General features: G+C 43.4%; 1 protein-coding gene across 1 annotated transcript in view; it reads left to right on the top strand.

Annotated features, from left to right (window-relative positions):
- The first annotated feature begins 9,013 nt into the window (after positions 1-9,013).
- LOC131564573 (immunoglobulin lambda-1 light chain-like) overlaps positions 9,014-20,213 on the top strand; it is a 28,932-nt gene continuing 17,732 nt past the window's right edge. The window contains exons 1-2 of the mRNA XM_058815043.1: positions 9,014-9,097; positions 9,213-9,524. Of these exons, the coding sequence (XP_058671026.1) occupies positions 9,055-9,097; positions 9,213-9,524 (355 nt within the window). The 5' untranslated portion in view covers positions 9,014-9,054. The remainder of the gene's footprint in view (positions 9,098-9,212; positions 9,525-20,213) is intronic.

Raw genomic sequence — 20,213 nt, forward strand, 5'->3', positions numbered from 1 at the left:
AAATTTAATGTAATTATGTTCTCATCATGAATGATCAGATGAAAACAACATCTGCTTTACATAACTTTTCTTCATCTATTCAAAGATTTTGCTCTTTAGAAATGACCTTTTGAGCAAACCCTCACACCCTGTGAGACTACTGAAAGATTTATTTTTGTGGTCAGTTGCTTTGAGCTTATTACCAAATGGTCACAAAATGCAGTGACTCTACAGGTAGATGCAGGGGGTGACACCTTAGCAAATGCTGTGATAGTTTATTAACATGACAGATTTCCAAACTGAGTCTTTTCTTTCATCCAGTTTGAATGCTTGAAGACTGCAGCAATTTGTATTCACTTTGAAGGGGGTAGAATTAAATATTTTTGCTTTCAGTGCTGATGGAGAAGCTGACAGTCATACCATAGTCATGATTGCTCATGGCTGTTAATGTGCCCAGGTTAACACAGGATGTCTTTCCCTGTAACTATGAATGTGGCTAGAGATATGTGCATACGCTTTTGGTACACCTTTTGACATGCTTTAAGGTGTAATAATATTTTTCCTACATCTGAGTAAGTATCAGCACCTACATCAGTGCATCTGATCTGCACTGATCAGATATTCTGCTTTAGTCCTGAAAAGATCCAAACTTTGCTCTCCTATTAATTTTATCATACAATGAAAATAGGGTTATCTTTATGTTCAATCTGGCCCTTTGTCATTAGCCTGCTAGATACAATCTCATTAGTAGTACTCCAGGCAGGAACCACACTGCTCTCCAAACAGAACAGAGAACCAACTATCTTAAACAAAATCCCCCATGTCATAAAAGGAACATTTAGCAGGAACTTAATTCAGTTGTTGTGTTTGCTGTCATGGTTATGTCTGTCTGTGAGTGACCCACTGCTGTGTTTGGTGCTTCAGAAGTAATGTCTGTGAAACCATGCCTACCTCTGGGCAGTTATGCTCCCAGTCAAAAGACAAAAGAGATGAAGGGAAAGGGAAAGGGTGCAGAATTACTAATTTCTTTCAAGTGTGGCACTTCAACACAGAGAAGTTTCTGGCAGGGTATCATCAAGCCAAGGTGAGCTCATGGCAGCCTTCTCCACTGCTACAAGTCCGAGATTTTGCAACTGACCTGGGAGTAGCCAGAGAGGGAGAGGGGTCTGGAGGTTAGGCTCCAGCAGGGCTCTTTTATTGTGGCAAGGTGTCCCCAACACAGGGAATAATGAGCCTTGACTCCATGATTGCAGAAAGGTGAACAATTGCATTACTAAGCTATGCTATACTATAGTACATACTAAACTAATAGTGTACTAAAGAAAAACCCGTGACCCTTACAGACAGTCACGACACAGTTTTGACCTAATTGGTCAATCAATCAAAACCACCATCACCAGTGTCCAATTAGGAAACTACCTTTTGGTAAACAATCTCCATAACACATTCCACACATGCACAACAACAGGTGCAGAGATTAAGATAAGAATTGTTTTCCTTCTCTCCCTGAGCTTTCTCACAGCCTTCCCCAGGAAAAATCCTGGGAAAGTTGTGCCTGCTGCTCTTGTGAAGAGAGCTGAGGCCACACTCTTTCTCCAGGTTGTTCATGGGCGTGCCTGGGCCATCAGGGAGGAAAGAGCCAGATCATTAAGCCCTTCCTCAGGAGGAGGGAGATGTTCTGGAGAAACATCCCTATTCAATACATGGTCTGATGAGACCACAGCTGTACAGCATGTATGACCCTCCTTCACCATTGCTTTACTGTAAAATTGTAAAAACCCCTTGATTTGTAAAAACTATATCACTTCTCACTCAAACACAACTGATGTGTTCACTGATTATGTCTCAGACACTGGGTGGCGCAGGAGATATAATGGGGTGGGGTGAAGGCAGGTTGCTTATATGCTTTATAAGATAAAATGGGAGGAGTATTGATGCCTTGAGGGGCTGAACATGGAACAGAGACTAGACATTGGAAGGCTTAAAGGATACACCTTGGGCAGTACAAGAGCCTGTCAAGGGCTACACCCAAGATGGATCCAAAATGGTCACAAAATGGACGACCAGTCACAAGGCCTCACACTAAGTTTTGGTCCATTTGCATATTGGAGTTAGTTGTCCAATTATAGCTTCAGGTTATGAAGTCCCATCCTCCTTGTTTGCCTCTTCTTCAGTTCCCTGTTGTTTATACCTTTTGGCCTGAGGCTTGTAATGGTACTCCTTGGTCTCAAGCTGGAAAAGGATTGTTTTGTCCACCTACCCTGAGAAGAGAACCTACCAACATTTAATATGATGCTAAGAGCTATACCCCTAAGCAGCTCAAAATCTGAAAAATATGAAAGCTAAAGCTTAAGACATCAGTATTAGCCATTTGGAGCTGTGCTCTCTGCCCATGATGAGAGGAAGTATGCACAGGAAGAAGTGAAATCGTATTGTGGAGAAAGATAAGACCCTGGGCACAAAGTATTGCTCCCAGGATATAAGGACATTGTTTCTATTTTTATTTATGATCTCCTACTCATATCCTGGTACACTGGATGCCTTACCACTGTTATGTCATCACACAATATCAGACTAACCCGCAAGCACGTCAACTATGTTAAGTAAGTTTAAAAACGCCTAGGCTAGCTGTCTAAATACACAGATGTCTGAGCACTCACTATCTCAGGCAGTGCAACAAGCAAAGGACAGAGGATGGGGAAGAGGGCACGCTCATACAAAGGTACATGTAGCCAGTTTGGGTTTGGGAAGGTTTGCTAGCTGGATGCCAGGAGAATAAAGCACATCTCTGTCCAGTAAGACCTCTGTGGGTGCTTCCCAGTTCTCAAAAACTTGTCCCTCAGTCAATTCTCTGTTATTAGCAAGAAGAGTCATGGGGGTCTCAGAAATAGCCATAACCTAGCACAGAGAGGCAAAGCAGAGAAAGATGCAGGTGCCTAACACGCAAAACATCAGCATAGTGACTTGTTCTGATTTCAGTCTTCCAGGCACAGGCAGCATTTGTGAATGACATCAAGTTTTCATATCAACACACATCTCTGTGTCTCTTTTTTAACAGGAAATTAGGCTAACATTATTTAAAAATCACTTGTCTCTTCACCAATTAATTTGACTTTTTGAGGGGGAAAGTTATATATCTAGGGGGTTTCTATCTCATCACTGAGATAAAAATAGAGATACTGGGATCACATCAGAGATGCTGATCCTAGTATCTCTGAACTTCCTTTTCTGAGGAGCCACAGCAGAAGCAGATAAAATTACAGGCTTCTTTAAAACCTTCCAATCTTGTCTCTGGCCTTGTAAGTATATGGTATTTATTAGCTATTCATAAAGGTGTCAGAATATATTTCTTCTTGGGCTTATATCACACTTCCATTGTCACCCAGCCTACTTGTATATTTTAATATCCACAGTCCTATTACCCAAGCCTCAAATTCAAATTACACTTGGCAGATAACTTGTGCACAAATACCTTAATTACCCTGTGTGATGGTTGAGAAATGTGTGCAATATAAGCCAAAAGGTGGAGAAAAGCTTTTGCATTTCTCTTCCTCCTTATATTGTGCAGCACTCTGTCTTTACCAGCACAAGCAGGAGTAAAGCTCAGATTCTCTTCCTCATGGATGGGCTCCCTGTATTTGAGGATGCCTCCTTGAAGTCAGAGATGGGGATTTCTTAATGCAACTTCATCACTGCTGCATTCTCTGTGCTCTGCCTTCAGGTCTGTTCTGGGCCCTTTACCAGCCCTTTACTAGGAGCCAGCCTCCATCACACAGCCCAGTCACTCCCAGAGGACACTGTCAAGTTTATCTGCAAAGTAACTGGTGGTCACAGTTCACCTACATCCACTGGTACCAAATGTCACCTGGGACCCCCTCTACATACACAGAGATTGGTCTGTATCACCCTTTCTGGGTCTGATATTAATTGGAATCATAGATTTCCTCCAAAAGAAGTGTCTACCCACACGGATGCCTGCATGCTGCTGGTGCATGAGCTGGATGACCAGCTCAGCAAGAGTTATCACTCACTGCATGGTGTGGGACTGCACCCACAACCATTCCCTCAATCTCTGTCATTTACTGCAGCTGTAATGTGTTCGCAGAAGAATGATCAAAAAATGACATGAACTTTTTGCATGGAGACATGCCAGCTTCTTTGTCCGGATATGGGAAAACAGCTGCCAGAAATGTCAGGAAGTGCTTGATAGGGAACTGGGGACGTCCAAGATGGGGGAAAGAAGGAAGGGAGAAAAGTAATCCTAAATGACAAAGGGGAAAGACGGAGTTTTGGATGAAATTGCTGAGTTTACATGTCATGTGGCAGCTTCCAAGTTTTGCTCCAGGATAAGCAACTTTATGGATGTAAAACCCAGAGAAATGAAAAAAGAAAATTATGTCCAGGTGTGAGTTGGGAAGGGCAAAGTAAATGCTGGGAAATCCTTATGAGAGAAATCCACATGTAACTGAGAGTCTTTCCCAAACTATCTTCAGTTGAAGACCTGGACAGGAGACAGAAGGGACTGCATATACCTGTGATTTCCAAGGGGCCATTCTAAGAGCCACATAGCAGTGTTTGCTGCAGCCCCCTCTTGCCACTCCAGAGCAATTCAATACAAGTGCAGTCTTTCTGAGAGTTAATGAGAGTTATCATTAACTAGTATAGTACAAAGTATCCTACTTTGTACTGTGCTGTCTGTCCCTCCCCAGGTTGTTGCCTCCTCCCTCTAAGGCTGTTAAATGATGTGAGGTAAGCCACACAATTAATGAGCAGCTGGGAGAAGATGCTAAGCTGTGGTATATTTTTCAAATAAAAGTCAAGTATAAGCAAGACCTATTTACAGAAACATGGGACTTAAACATACACTCTTAGCAGACACATAGGAAGACCCCTTAGACTTTGAATGTGAAGCACAAATAAATTTGGGAGCTGAATTACAGAATGTGGAAGTGTGGGAATTACTTCATTATTCTGGGAAAATTATAGCTTGTATAAGCAATTTATTTCTACCTTAAAAACAAAGAACCCCAATAGCAACAGTATCGGTAAACTGTCATACATTTTTTTCAGATTATCTAGATGAGGAAGCAGTAGAGATGGGAGATAGCCATGTAAGACAGCTGCTCATTAGCAGGTTTTCAGATCTCAGTACAGACTTTTTTTTCTGGTCTGTTTGATTGATGCCAGCTGATATAAAAATACTTAGACCCATGTACTGCATCTGGCTTCAGAAGGACCAATCTCCTGTTGAATAGTTCTAATCACTGTTTTGATTTAAAAATCAGATAATAAACTACAATAAACGCATAAAAAGCATGTTCTAAAAAGGGGTCTCTTGCTGATTTAAAAATATAAGAACATGAAAATGAGTGTATTACTACTGATGACATGTCATGTAAGTTTATACAACAAAACATCTCCATTTAATCTAGAGAGCTAAGCTTACATTTCAGCCTGCTGAAATGTGTAAGGGTAACAAGACCATGGGAAAAGCCTGACTATGAAGACAGTGGTCTTGATAGGCAGAGAGAAATCCCACCTATTGAGTAATGTGAAAACCAGCAGCTGTAAGGCCAGGTAATGGAAGATGTTTGTTGGTCTGGCACACTTTTGATGTATATTTGTGATATTTTAATTATTGGAGTCATCAGTAAAAGTTTGAAAACACTGGGACTTTTTTTTGCTGTACTGGATAACTCCAAACAATGACTGTAAGAAGAGGGATTTCTGGCAGAAGCTGTATTACAGGATCCTATTTGATGTTCAATATTCAAAATAAATAGGACAAATTGTTAAAAGAAACATTTTGGAAGTATCGTCATGGGATGAAAAATCATCCTACATAACCTCGGTCTGTAAGAGAGGCAAGAAATTAAGCTGATCTCTGTCTAGTACCTTATCTGGCAAATACATCTTGGAGAGCAGGGCTTACAGTTCAACAAGCAAAGGAAAAAAAGGTGATTCTACTCATCATCCAGGCAAATTCCCTGTGTTAATAAAAAAGAAGGAAAAAAAGAAGTTTTTCTCAGTAGTGAGCTCTGTTCTTACAAAGGTGGGTTTAGGAGATGAGTGGTTTTTGGGCTTGCGGCAGGGCGAGTGGTTTCCTGGTTTTTGGTTTTTTCCCTTCTGTTTCAGTTAACCAAAAGGAAATGGCTCATGCATCATTATTTGACCTGTAGCTGGCACAGCCTCATTGGATAGTTTTCAGCCACCCAGATCTGCTTCACCCCCTCTTGAGGCTGACCCTGACCCTGTGCCTGTAAGGAAGCCCTAAGAAGAACAGTGGTGATGTGTTTGCTGAGCACTTTCTTACTGGCAACTGTTTTTTCTTGTACTTGTATGTGCCCTGCTCATCCTGCTGCCTGCACAGTCACCAGTGGAAAAGGGGATGTTCTCACAGCTTCTCTGTTTTTTTCTCTTTTATTGCCACAGGTGGCTCTGCACAAGACTTGCAGCAAACCCCTATATCCATCACCAAGCCAGAAGGCAAAACAGTGCTAATTAATTGCCATGTCTTCAGTCGCGATTTTAGCAACACTTTTATTCACTGGTACCAAAAGAGGGCCAATGCAGCTCCCAGGCGTGTTGCCTACATGTTCTCCAGGTTTTTCCTTGAAAATCAGTCTGATGAGGGGAAGTTTACCGTTGTGAAGGATCCCAGCAAATCTGTCTGCACCCTGACAGTGAGCAAAGTAACGCTGCAAGATTCTGCCACCTACTATTGTGCCAGTTGGGATGCACAGTAGTAGAAAGCCACAAGGGACCTGCACAAAGACATGCTCTACTTTCCAAATAGGAACCTGAAGTGTTTGACAACACACAAGAACACTGCTTTTCCCAGAAGCCACAGACAGCCAGATATAAAAGATGCTGCTGAGCTTTGCAGATGCACTCTGCAGCCAGAACCAGCAGACCTGTTATTTCACTTTGCCAACAAAAAGGGCATTTTTTGGGCCAGGATGGATTGCCTCTTGAGTGGATTTATAAGATGGTAGGTTTGGCTAAAAGTGGGGTCCCGCTAAAGGCAGGCAAAATCTTTCTATTCTCACTACCCTTCAAGCTACATCTTTGGAATAAAACCCCTGTTCTGTCATTTGTGTGACAGAATAGAAAGTTATACATGAAAATAAACTTGAAGCACCAATTAAGACTGCAGATGCAATATTCCCATTTTGTACTTGTCAGTTGAGAATCTGGGGTTTTTTTCTCTTTGTTTTCTTCTTGGAGTTGATCAAATTTTCATTTAGGTTAATACACAAGTGTCCTAATTTACTTCAGTGAGGCTTCTCATCCCACATAGCAAGACGGTAGCTAAGGAATAGATATTTTTTTTGCAAACAGAAAGACATTTCTTTGAGTTATTTCAGCTCTTTCTGTTTATGCACATATAGATATAGTCATAGATAAAGTTGCAGGACCATTGTGTTCCTATCCCAAAGGACCCAGTATTGCCAATCACAAGTATGGCGTCTTCAGAGCACACTGAGCACTGGGCCACCAGCTGCATTTCACATGAAATTGAAAAAACAGATTCCTAGTACAACTGTAGGACAACAGTTACTGAGTCTGTGTAAAAATGCTTGGCAAAAAAAAAAAAAGCTGGCTAACATAAGTAAAATGACATGATGACAAGAGGAAAAGGGGAATTGGTTTTGTTTTCTTTTCAAGAGAGCTAGAAGTGACATTGTGTCTGAAAAATAACTTTGAATTGCACAAAATAATTTCTATGTTTTGCTTCACCTAATTGTCTTTGTTTTTAAGCTAGCCCTATGGGGGTTGTAAAGCATTTGTGTTTATTTGCATTGTGATTCTTTCCAGCATTTGGAGAAGCCACTCTGCGGTGTAGCATCTCACCTTACCTGTGACAAGAAACAGTCACAAACTCAACAATCCTGCTTTTGAGCTCCCAAATGTCTGCTGTATATTTTCCTGGTCTTCAATATTCAATCTGTGTCATGAGCAGTAATTTCACACCCCTCCAATTCATTTAGCTCCATGACTTGAGTTTTATTTTTTTATGTTTTATTGGCAGCCAGCCTGAGGAAAAGTCCATTTCTGTTGGGAAGGATGAAAATTTGACAAGCAAGTCTCACAGATATGTATGCTTAGCAGAAAGATGATTTTTAAATGTAGAGTCTGATGAAGAAATAGAGATGGAAGCAAGTTTTGATACAGAAGAAAAGAATCGCTGAGCCAGTCTTACTGGATAACCAAGGAGGCAAAGGATATGTTAGTTAGAAGTGGTTTTTATGACTTAGAGCAAAGGATAAACCCAAAACAAACAAGAAGATGTTTTTACCAAGCAGAAAGATAGCACAGGCAAACAAGTCAGCAAATCTGCAAGTAGAATAAAGGTCTCAGAATTTTCCACTGCACAAAAACTGAAAAATAACTTCTAGCTTAAACTGTAACATACTAATCACTTTTAGTGATTGAAAAATAGTAACATGAATATGGTAATTATAGTAGCTATGATAGGCTATAGATAATAGTTAAGGTATAGATTGGTTCTACTGTATTAAGATGATAAGCAAAGAAAAGTATATAATGCATTGTAACCAAAACCAAAGTGTCTCCAGGCCTGCCTGCAGCTGGAGTGACAGCTGTAGGCACGGCCTCTGTGCCCACAATCCTGGACTGCTGTAACCTGTTAGATGGAATAAACTGCATTTTGGAGAGCCTCCTTGAGTCCCACATCTCTCATTTAGGCTCTTACACATTTCCTTGGTCCGAAAGACCAAGAGAAAGTCCAGTCGTTGTTTAGAAGATTTCAACTAGTCTAAAAGCAGTGGTAAAATTTGCTTCAGACTACAAAATTTCTTTGTAGATGAGTTAAGGTAATTGGAGCAGGGAGGGAGGGAGGGAGGGAGGGCTTTATGCTGCTTGTGTAAAGCTATAATCTAACTGTTAACTTAGCAAGGTTCAATCAGGCTGCATTATCTCAGACAACACCTGCCAGGACAACCTCTCCAAAGGCCCAAGTGATAATTTCCTTTCCTCAGTTGCTGTGCTCTGCCCCTGCTGGGAGTGCTGTAAACTTCCTCCTGAGGGCAGACACAAGCAAGAGCACTCGGGATGCTGCTGCCTCCCCTCCTGGCCCTGGCTGCAGCCTGGTCTTGTAGGTTCCATTTGTCACCATGACACAGGGCAGTGGAAGGCAGCATCCCACGTTTATGTGTGTGAATGAATAGCAAGCTAAGTGTATTTGTTCTGTTTTCTCTCTTTGTTTCTAGATGGCCAAGCACAAGTGATTCTGAAGCAGAGAGAAGTCTCCATTACCAGAGGGCACAAGACAACTGCATCAATGGACTGTATAGCCGAGGGTATTCCTGACTTCCAGTACGCAAATATACACTGGTACCGACAGGTAGCTGCCAAAGCTCCAGAACGGATTCTGTACATTGGACCCAGTGCAGTTTCTTATGATGACAACGCCTATAGGAACAAGTATTCTTCTTCAAAGAAAGGTACAAATGTCTGCACTCTCACAATCAAAGACATCAACTCCAATGATGTGGGTTCCTACTACTGTGCCTACTGGCATTTCCACAGAACCAACAGGTGACAGGCAGCCAGTACACAAAGCTGCCTGCGCCCTGAGGGGCAGGCTTTCTGTTCAACACAGAGAATCATAATTGTACTTTCCTACCTCTAAAACACTCCAACATGTTTGTGCTGAGTATGTTTACATGAACATCAGACAAGGAGAAAAGCAAAGATGTTCTACAACTTAGGTGCTATACAGCTCTGTGCTGGGGAAAATGAGCACTCCTGTGGGTGATGGCATTGCAGCTAAATTATATAGTAACACAGATAATCTCTGAACAATATAGGTTCTTTCCCAAATATAGTCTGAGAAAGCAAAAATGAAGAAATATTGGGGCGAGTGCATAGGAGAAGGATATTTGCACTCAAGATATAGCCTGAGAGGCTTCAAATACAGGTGATGGTGAAGATACAGGTGATACTTATCAGTAGTAACTTCCAACTGAATGGTTATGACGACAATGACTTTCGTAGGCAAGGATATTACACTGTGCAACACCTGAAAAGACTGTTCCAAGAAAGAGTTGTGAAAACCATTTACAAGGACAAGCTGCAGATTAAACCTGGGAACATATAGAAATGATGACACAGCACTGCTCAGTCAGCTCTGAGGAGAGCTGCAGTGAAATTTCATGTGGCAAGGGTATTCACAACCCCCGTCCATGTAAGTTCTTTTTTTGTTCTTTCATTGCAGATATATCTGCACTACAGGACCTGACATAAACTCATGTATTTATCACAAGGACAATAGAAGAATATTAAGTTTCTGTACCAGTTGTAACATGAGATTTTTTTTTTTTTTGTGTACAGTGCTATTGACAAAGTCCTAAAAAAGCTCCAGAGGATTCTCTCTTTTGGGTCAGAAAATGTGAATTTTTTTTCTCAGGGAAGAGCATGATGTATGACGGCTGCTGCCCATGGAACCATTTGCTATAAAGCCTTTGTGGAGCACATTTTCAGCCTTTGAAATCAGGGAAAGTACAAGAAAAAGCAAGGGGCAGCAAATAACTGTCTGGTAGAAATGCATGCTTCACTCTGGTTTTGCCACAGCCACTGAGGCTGCCTTGTAACAGGGTCACCAGCTGTATTTTTCCTGTTTGGTGCTACCACCCCATTATCAAGGAAGGCAGGCACGTGCACAGAGGTCCAATCTCCTCTCTGCTGGCAAGACACTGCTGCCAGAGGAGCTCCTGATTTCATGAAATAGAAAAGCAAAGATCTTCAAAAGAAATGTGTCATGGCTAGTCAGTGCATTCAAACATTTACACGGTATTTTCTGTATCTTCTGCACAGTGAAATTAACAGCTGCCTGTTTTTTTCTAAGATACACAGATAGACAAATATAAGTATTCCTAGGCCTGTTCCTATGCAGTTGGACGTGCAAAGCTAACCAAAATCCTTCCCCTCAGGAGAGACACAGTCCATAGACCAATCTGAAGCAGGCAAAACTTTTTTCTGGCCCTCCATCTCCTTCTGCCTGTCTTGTTTGAAAGACAGGTGTCTGCTAGGGAAGACAGGACCCTCCCTTGGAACGCAGAACGGAAACTCCCTCCTGCCGAATTACTATAATTTTTAAATTAAGGGGCTCTGAGGCAAAGATATGGGAATAAGAATGACAGTTCTTTACTAATATGTGTAACAAGGCACACAAAACAGCAACAACAACAACTACAGCCTCAATAACAAACACAACCAGAACCGGCGCAGCCCGCCTGGCGCTGTCTCCCCTGTCTCCCGGTGGGCAGCGCGCATGCGCAGATTCCCCACACGGCCGGGCGGAAGCGAGGCTTCTCTTCACGGAACCCGCCGGCATTGTCCGTCCCGGGGTGCCACCAGCACTCTTGGAAGCAGCAAGCTGGGACGGCAGCAATGAGCAGAAATCCCGGGGTGGTGGACAAGATGCATCAGGAGCTCTGCAGCAGTAGCTGGAAACTGTCCCGGCAGGGCAGGGGGTGCGGGGCCCAGCAGCAGAAGAAAAGAAGCTCCCAGCTGGGTTATGGCAGTGGCAGCCAATTCCTTTTCCAAGCTGCAGGTCCAACCATCCTCCTCCAAAACACCTTACCTGTGACAAGAAACAGTCACAAACTCAACAATCCTGCTTTTGAGCTCCCAAATGTCTGCTGGTTTTTTTCCTGGTCTTCAATATTCGATAAATATTCGAAAAACACATAGCGAGAGAGAGTTCCCAGCTGCCCCAACCCCTGTCCTTTCACCTGCCCTTTCACCTGCCTCTATTCTCGCAGTATCTTTGGCCCTCTGGGAGAAACTCCCAAAAAACCAGAGGAGTTCCCCCTCCACACCTCTCAAGCACCCCGCCATCAGTGCTTCTTAGCAACTCAATGGGAAAAAAAAATCCACAAGTAACAAGGAAAGAAAAGAAAAACCCAACCCCCAACACTGCCCCAAAAGCCCCCCCACCCCCTTTATACTATAAATTTTGGGCCCTTTCCAATGAGATGGAAAAATCACATGCTGTAGATGGGGTTTGGTAACTTTGCTGATACATGTTCTTCATTTGCATTCCAAGGAACATGAAAGTTAAATATGTCAATTAGAGTGTCACTTACTTTTGGTCAGAATTTATTAACACAAAAGGTAAAATAAACAGTTTGGTCTCCCTCCAATGTCTGAGGCAGCCTTTGTTGTCTGATCTTTTCCAGAGAGTTTTTGTGTGCCTTTTCTTCTCATCAGACCAGATTTAGAACACAGCTCACCTTTCAGGTGAGGGGAGGGTGAGCACAAGGGGTGCTACATAGGCACAGGTGCTTCTCTGTGCCACTGAAACAACACAGCGCTGTGAGACCTCCACTTCGCCCCAGGCATCCTTGGGTTGTGAGACCTTGCTCAAGCCAGATGTAAGGGCAGCACAGAGCCCAGGTCACCCTATCCTCAACCAGCCTCATAAATTCCACGCCTACTTAAAGCAACACTGTACAATTCCCACCATTTGCCACGCTGTTGCATGCAGATGCCCTCAGGTGGGAAGTAGCCTGACTGTCTCTCCATCCTGTCAAGATCCCTGTGAAGGGCTGCTCAGCCCTCTGGAGTATCAGCCACTCCTCCCAGCTTCATGCTATCAGTGAACTGAGGAGGCATCTGCCCCTTCCCCTAAGTCATTGGTGAACAAGTTAAACAATACTGGACGCAGTATGGAACCTTGCCAGACACTACTAGTGACAGGCTTAGTTAAGGCTTGGTTGGGGCTGTTCAGCCTGGACACAAAAATGCTTAGGGGAGACCTTATTGAAGCCTTCCAGTATCTAAAGGGCACTTACATAAAACAAATCTTTACATGGGTAGATAGTGATAGAGGAAGGGGGAAGAGTTTTAAACTGAAAGAGCTTTTGAGTAGATGTTAGGAGGAAATTATTTACTCTGAGAGTCGTGAGGCACTAGAACAGACAACCCAAAGACGATCTAGACGTTCCATCCCTTGTGATGTGTTCAAAGCCAGGTTGGATGGGGCCCTGAGCAACCTGACCTAGAGGGTGACATCCCTGCACATGGGGTAGAGGTGAGAGCTTGATGATCTTTAAGGTCCCTCCCAACCAAAAGCATTCTGTTATTCTGTGATTCTTCGAAGTTCTAAGGAAAGGTGAAACATTCTTCTGGGACAACTTTGAGGTCTCTGAGGAGAGGACAACATTCTTGGGAAGGGCCAGGCTGAACAACTTGAATGGGCTTAGTAGGTAAGTCTGATGTAAGTCTAGTAGTAGATAGAGGAAGACTTTTTTTCAGATTGAGTATTTTTTGTCCTTTCTATGCTGCTCCTGCCATGGTTTAGCTTGTCAGTAAATTTAACACCCTCTGTGATAGGGTGTTGAAGAACGACCATTGGATGTGCTGAATTGAGTAATTTCCTCCTCCCAGTCATTTGATGATTTGTCCACCTGAAGGGCTTTATAACATTTCTATTTATTTCATTTTCAGGTCTAATCTGCACAGGCAATATGTTGCTGTTTCCAGTCCTTCTTGCAACTTCATTTTGGTCCTGTAAGACCTTTTTCCTCTTCTCTCTCCTTTCTGTCTACAGTGAACATAAGCCTTGTTACAAACTCCAGGAGTTTCTCCGCTCATGCAATTTCTCTGCTTTCACTTCCAGGTGTAGACATGCAGTCAGTGCCAGTGCAAACCCCAGGGGTGCAGGTGCAGAGGAATGGCATGCCTGCCAGCATGTCATGTCAACTGGGAGAGAAGAATGTTGTGCATTGGTACAGGCAGCTTCCCGGACAGCCGCCAGAGAGGATACTGTACGGGTCTGTTTTTGATGACAACAATGAAGGAAAAAGATTTCAAGTTCGGAATCATCCTTCTCAGCCTGTGTATGAGCTTGTGATAAATTCTTTAACTCCGAGGGATTCTGGCACTTATTATTGTGCGTACTGGTACTACCACAGCATAAGTTTGGCAAAGATAAGCCTTACAAAAAGACTCTTTGTGCTCTGAACCGCAAGCTGTGAACTCTGCCAAAAATTCAAATACTTCCTTACTCCGCCCCTTTCATGATTTTCTGCAGCAGGAGAGGAAAAACAAAGCCTTATGACAAGTGTTAAATATCTGATGTTGACAATAGGTATATCATTTCAGTGCTCATATTTTTCTGCAATATCCAGAAAGTGAAGCCTTCCTGTCACTTAAGATAAATATATGAAACGTTGCTCCTAAAATGAAGGCTATATTTTACTGAAAGCACCCACCTGACAGTGACACAGTCTCTGTGTGTGAGTTATAGATTTCTCTTCTCTGTTCTCTGCAAGCAGAGCGACATTTTTTCATCCCTTAGTATTTTCTCTTGAAAAAAAGCAGGAATAGGAAAGAAAGGGGGAAGACCAGCTGATCTTGCACATCCTCCTTCATATTTTCCTTTTGCCTTCCTTTGCATCTCAGTCGCTAAAAAGTCCTACAACAGCACAGAAAACCTAATTTTTTTCACCACAATTCCTCATTTGATATGTCCAAGGCATAAATTGAAGTCCTCAGCCACGAGCTATGCCACAGACAAGCAAAGACTCTCAGAGCCTTTGCGTTAAGTGTGCTGAGTTTAAGAAATCAGATTCTACAATCAAAGACTGGTTCTAGGAAAGCTGGCGTTTTCCTGAAAGCTAGGTCAAAACACTGAGATGCTTTTACGTTTTATGTATACTTCTGAATTGGAGTGCACATGTTCAGTATCGTTTAAAAATGAGCACAAATACCTCCATGGTGACGGATTTTTAGTTCTACAGGCTCTGAACATTTTTTGCTAAAGCTTCTATGTGATTTAAGTATATAACATCTTGCTGTGGATGTTTCTGTCTTCCTCAACTATTTGAAAAATAGGTTGTAGTACATGTGACCTCTGATGTTAACTTAAGTCACAACTTTTGTCATTGTATTGTGGGATATGAGGAATCCTCACAACCAGTCTAGGAGGTTTCAGGAGTGAGCTGGCAGCAATTTTCTGACATGGATGATTGGGCAGCCAATAAGGACCTTGTTGTGGATGGAAGGGTAAGGGCAGCCTTGGCTGCAGTGACTATGAACCAGTGGCATTCAACTCCTGAGAGAAGGCAGCAGGGCAAAAGGCAGGACCTCAGCCCTGGACTTCAGGAGAGTAGCCTTTAAAATTCTTCAGAAATCTGCTTGGAAACATCACAGTGACTACAACCCTGAAGTGTCCAGGAATGCTAGTTGAAATCCAAGAATCTTCTCCAAGTTCAAGAAAGGTCCAGTCTGACACCTAGGAAACCAAGTAGAGGCAGCAGGAGTATCTCAAGAGTGAGCAAAAAGCTGCTGACTTTAATCAGGCATAAAAATGAAGTATAAAAGAGGTGTAATCAGGGGCTGGCGATCCAGGAGGAGTATGGAGCTGCTGTTCAACCATGCAGGAATGGACTTAAGAAAGCAGTAAACCAGCTAGAATTGAATTTGGCAAATGAGGTAAAGGGGAGCAAGAAAGGATTCTAAATACAGCAGCAGCAAAAGAAACACTAGGGAAAGCTGCTGGATGGGGCAGGGAAACTGGTGATGTATGACATGGAAAAACCTGAGGTACTCAGTATTTTGTTTGCCTCAGCATTTACCCATAAAATGGCCTTCAGGTATCCCAGACCCCTGAGACCAGATGGAAAGTTTGGAGCAAGAAAGATGTAGCCTTTGGTGGAGGAGGATCAGCCTGGGCTCATCAGTCACAGGGGAGACCCCACAGCATCAAACCCACTCATCAAGATGTCTCTCTGCAATGGCTGTTGACAACAGATGTTCTCTTTTCCAGCCTTTTTTCCAAGAATTGTTTGCATCTCAGCTAAGCTATGAAACTGAAATCCTGTGGCTGTGCATTTCCTCCCACACCCCAAATCAAAGCAAAGGCAAGTCCCAACAGTCAAGCTTCTGCAGTCACTGCAGTCTCTGCAGGTTGGTGGTCTTCAGCTTTGGTGGAGGGCAGTACCAGCACAGGGGCACCCTGGGCACTTCTGCACCTTGCATCTAGGTGACTAAGCTGGAGCAGCAAAAGGCAGTCCTCACCTTCTCTGGCACTGTGCAGCCCTCTGCACCTCTCAGGTGAGGTATGCAATCACTGCCCACCAGGGTAACCTCCAGGCTGAAACCTTCATTCCACCATACGTATCTGGACCTCCTCTTGGTTGCAATCTTTTCTCAGTCACTTTGACTGAGTTTTATAGGGCCACAATCCTTGGATTTTATCAATATTTCCCATATTTACTTGAAAAGCAGACAGGACTACAGCCTTTGTACCAATTTTAATGTTTGACAGTCCGGAGAGGATTTTCTGCAAAAACACCCCATCTGCTTGCACACAGAAAGTTCATCACTGAAGACTGTTCAAAAGAGCCACTTCCTCCTTCCGTATAAAATGGCTCCCATTTGGAGTCCCTGTCTTCCTCCTCTGAATCTCAATGAGAGCGAAGCGTGACAAGCAAACATGCTGCTGCTCGTAGTGTTTGTGGCCACAGCCTTTTGGTCTTGTAAGTACTGCCTTAATTTCCTACCTTTCCTCACAGGCACCCATGGCTTTGCATCCATAGCAGGCATCTTTCCAAATCCCTGAATTCCAGGTAATTACATAATTTATCCTCTTCTCTTTCCTAGATGGATTTGCACAGGAAATTCCCATGCAGAGTCCTATATCCATCACCAAGTTTCAAAAAAGTGCACGGATGACATGTGAAATTCAAACATTAGAGGCAAATTTTGATGACATCGTCATACACTGGTATAAGCAGAAGGAGGGTGAAGCTCCAGAGAGGCTTCTGTTTGTTTCAGGAGGCAAAGTTGCCATTGAAAGTGGCTTTCAAGCAAACAGATACATGACTGAGATAAGTTCTGTCCAGAAGCGGTGTGTTCTTACAATAAAAGATGTAATTCCAGATGATGCTGCTACTTACTACTGTGCCTACTGGGATCCTCACTGTGATAGAAACACAAAGATCATCAAGGCAAAAAAACACCTGCAACATCTGAACCACCAGGTTGTAACTGTGCCACCTCACCAGTCTTCTCACTGCATCTGAGTGAGCTGCTCAACCTTTTTCTGCTACTCTAAAAGAGTGGGTAATCCCGCACAGATGTCCTTCTCAAAGTCTGGTTTATCATTAGCAGTCCTGTCTTCAACACACACCTAATATTTTAAGGGCAAAGGAAATCTTCACTGCCTTAAAGCTTAGCACCTAAATACTGGACACTTACCTGCTTCTTTGGTGCTTTTACACAGCCATGGCATAATTCTGGCAGTCTTTAGGGGAGCAAACAGAGAAGCAGTAATCTTCTAGTCTGGCCACTTTTCTCCATAGGAAAGAGTAGGCAGAGAAGAAATACAGTGTGCTGAAGGAAGTACCTCAGTGGTGGGAATTATATGCCTGCCACTGCCTAGCACTTTTGAGAAAAAGCTTCACCGTGTGATATTCCCTGCTGTACATGTAAGCAACTGTAAGATGTTGGAAAAACTGTAAACCCTGTCTACTGTAATTCAGTTACCACGAAATTCCATACAGACCAGTTCAAATTAGAGATTTGCAATGTCTTACCTACCAGAACTGATGATGTGCTGCTTATAATCATTTTCTTTGTCCATTTCATGTTAAAACAATTAGGATTGTCATGGTTTAGGAATGGTATCCCCCAATTTAGTGTTCCCACTAAATCACTCCAAACGTTGTGCTGCTCCCTCACTCCCACTTCCCCTTCCCCCTACCACCTGCAGTGAGCTAGAGAGGAGAACTGAAGGCAGAAAAGTAAGAGATCCTGGTTTGACATAAGAACAATTTACTGGAAACAGCAATGTGATAAGAAAAGGAACAGTAACAGCAACAATACTAATAGTAGTGTTCAAAAAATAGGCAAATGTGCAGAAACTCACCACACAGAGCCATGCAAAACATGAACCACTGCCATGCTTCCCCAACCAAGAAAGACCCCCTTTTCCCCTGCGCCCATCAGTGACACAAGGTGGTGTAGAACACAGGTGCCTCTCCTGCTACTGCAGAAATTGACCCTGTCTTGGCCAAAGCCAGGACATTATCTGTTCCTGATTCTATACCATCTATATCATATTCAGATCCTACACCTTCCAGCTATGTATATATATACACATATCCATATAAATATAAAAGTATGAATATGATTTCTATAGTCAATGGCCATCCCTCCAAGATGTCTGTTGAGTTCATTTAGTCCGTAACTGTGGATTCTATCTGTCCTAGGTGTCTTCCAGGGCAGGAGGGCCGGTGTGCTGTTGGGTAATTGCAAGCTGCATCAGGAGATCATGACCTGGTGTACCTGGGGCAGTCCACGTTCGTTGTCCATGGTGGCTATGGCATACAGTGGCAGTGTAATTCAGCCACCAATATTATACAATTCAACATTACAGACTTTTCTTACCAAAAGATCAATTCCCCTTGAGGGACAAATTGCATTTCCCCATTGCAGCGAGGTGTATGTGGCCAACAGGGCAGCGTCCGGCTAGCAGAGGGTCAATGGCCGACACCCCGCTGCATTAACTGCCAGCCCCCCTTGGCGTCTATAGGCCTCGGGCTGAGCTGGCTTGCGGACTGAGCTCGCTGCCGATGGGACGAGAAAAAGGAGTAGCACACTCACTGGGGGAGAAGGTCAGTTTATTGATGAAGCCATCCAAGGAGCACCAACCAGGGAATGGCCACGAGGGGAGGGAGAAGTGAGGTTGTAAAGGAAGGGGGTGTATATGGGAGGGATTTACAGGGAGCCAATACGGAAGGGTGAAGGGATGAACTTAACATAACTGACATAACGGGGAACCCAATAAATACAAAGTAAAAGAGGGGCCCCGGGACCACAGCCAACCACAACCCCCAGAGGGAAGAAGATTCTGGAAAGCTAGGAGGAGTGGGGGGTGATTGACTGGGCCCAGGGAGGAGGAAAAGCTTACGTATAAGGAGATAAGGGGTAGGAGAAATTATATAACTTAGGTGACAGACATTACCAAGGGCAGGGGTAACCATAGTAACATAACGGACGGTAGAGCTACGGCGGGAAAACTGGGGAGGGCAGAACCATTTACATTAAACAGGGGGAAACAATACATAAAATGGGGGGAGTAATACAATAAACTTAACAAACACACTACAACACCCCATCCCTCTGCATTACCCACCATGTGCACCCAGGCCCTTCTCCAGAAAAAATCTCATGGATGGCTTTCCCTTTGCTTGAGGCAGGACTAATCCAAATTGTCTACCTCTAATACATGTTCCTCATATGCACCATGAGACTTTATCCCCTTCTCTGATATGTGGAGGCTTTGATATTCCCAGAGGCTGATGCATGGGAGACAATACGATACACCCACTCAATAATACTGTGCTCTCTGGCCCAGCTGTCTGTGAGGCCATTTTTAGAATAAGTCTGACTCATTTCTTTCTGGGATGCCGCATTGCCATAAAACTTGCTTTTCAAGGCCCAAGATGGTGGTCTTGTCAGTGGTGTGAGGCACAGGGTAGGTCTCCAGCCATCCAGTGGTTGCTTCCTCCATTGTAAGAATGTAGCAATTGCCTTGTTGTGTTTGCAGGAGAGTGATGCAAGCAATTTGCCAGACTTCCCATATTTATATTTCAACCACGGTTCCCCATACCACAGAGGCTTTACCCTCTTGGCCTGCTTTATTGCAGTGCATGTTTCCCAGTTGTGGATAAACTGTTAGACAATGTCCATGATTAGGTCCACCCCTTGTTCAAGAACACATCTGTTTGTTGCATCTCTTCCCTGATGACCTGAGGTGTCATGGGCCCAGTGAGCCAGAAATAATTCATCATTGCCAGTCAAGATCCATCTCAGACACTAATTTTGGCAGCCCATTCCACCTGTCTGTTGTTGTGGCCAACTCTTGGGCACTTGTGCATTTACATGAGGTACTTCTCCAACCAACTTCTGTACCAGTGATGTCTTGCCACAGTTCAGCAGCCCAGATGTGTTTACCTCTGCACTGCCAATTGTTCTTTTAGCATCTCTCCATCCACCCCACAGAGCATTTGCTACCATCCATGAGTAAGGGTTGAGGTTGAGCACAGGCTATTTCTCTCATTCAGTGATATCTAAACCCAACTAGACAGCTTTCAGCTCTGCAAATAGACCTGATCCACCCTATGCCTCAATAGCTTCTGTGACTCACCATGTAGGACTCCATATATTAGCTTTCCATTTTCAGTGTATCGCTACAA

Source organism: Ammospiza caudacuta, chromosome 1 (assembly GCF_027887145.1).
Source record: "Ammospiza caudacuta isolate bAmmCau1 chromosome 1, bAmmCau1.pri, whole genome shotgun sequence".
NCBI classification, from domain to species: domain Eukaryota; kingdom Metazoa; phylum Chordata; class Aves; order Passeriformes; family Passerellidae; genus Ammospiza; species Ammospiza caudacuta.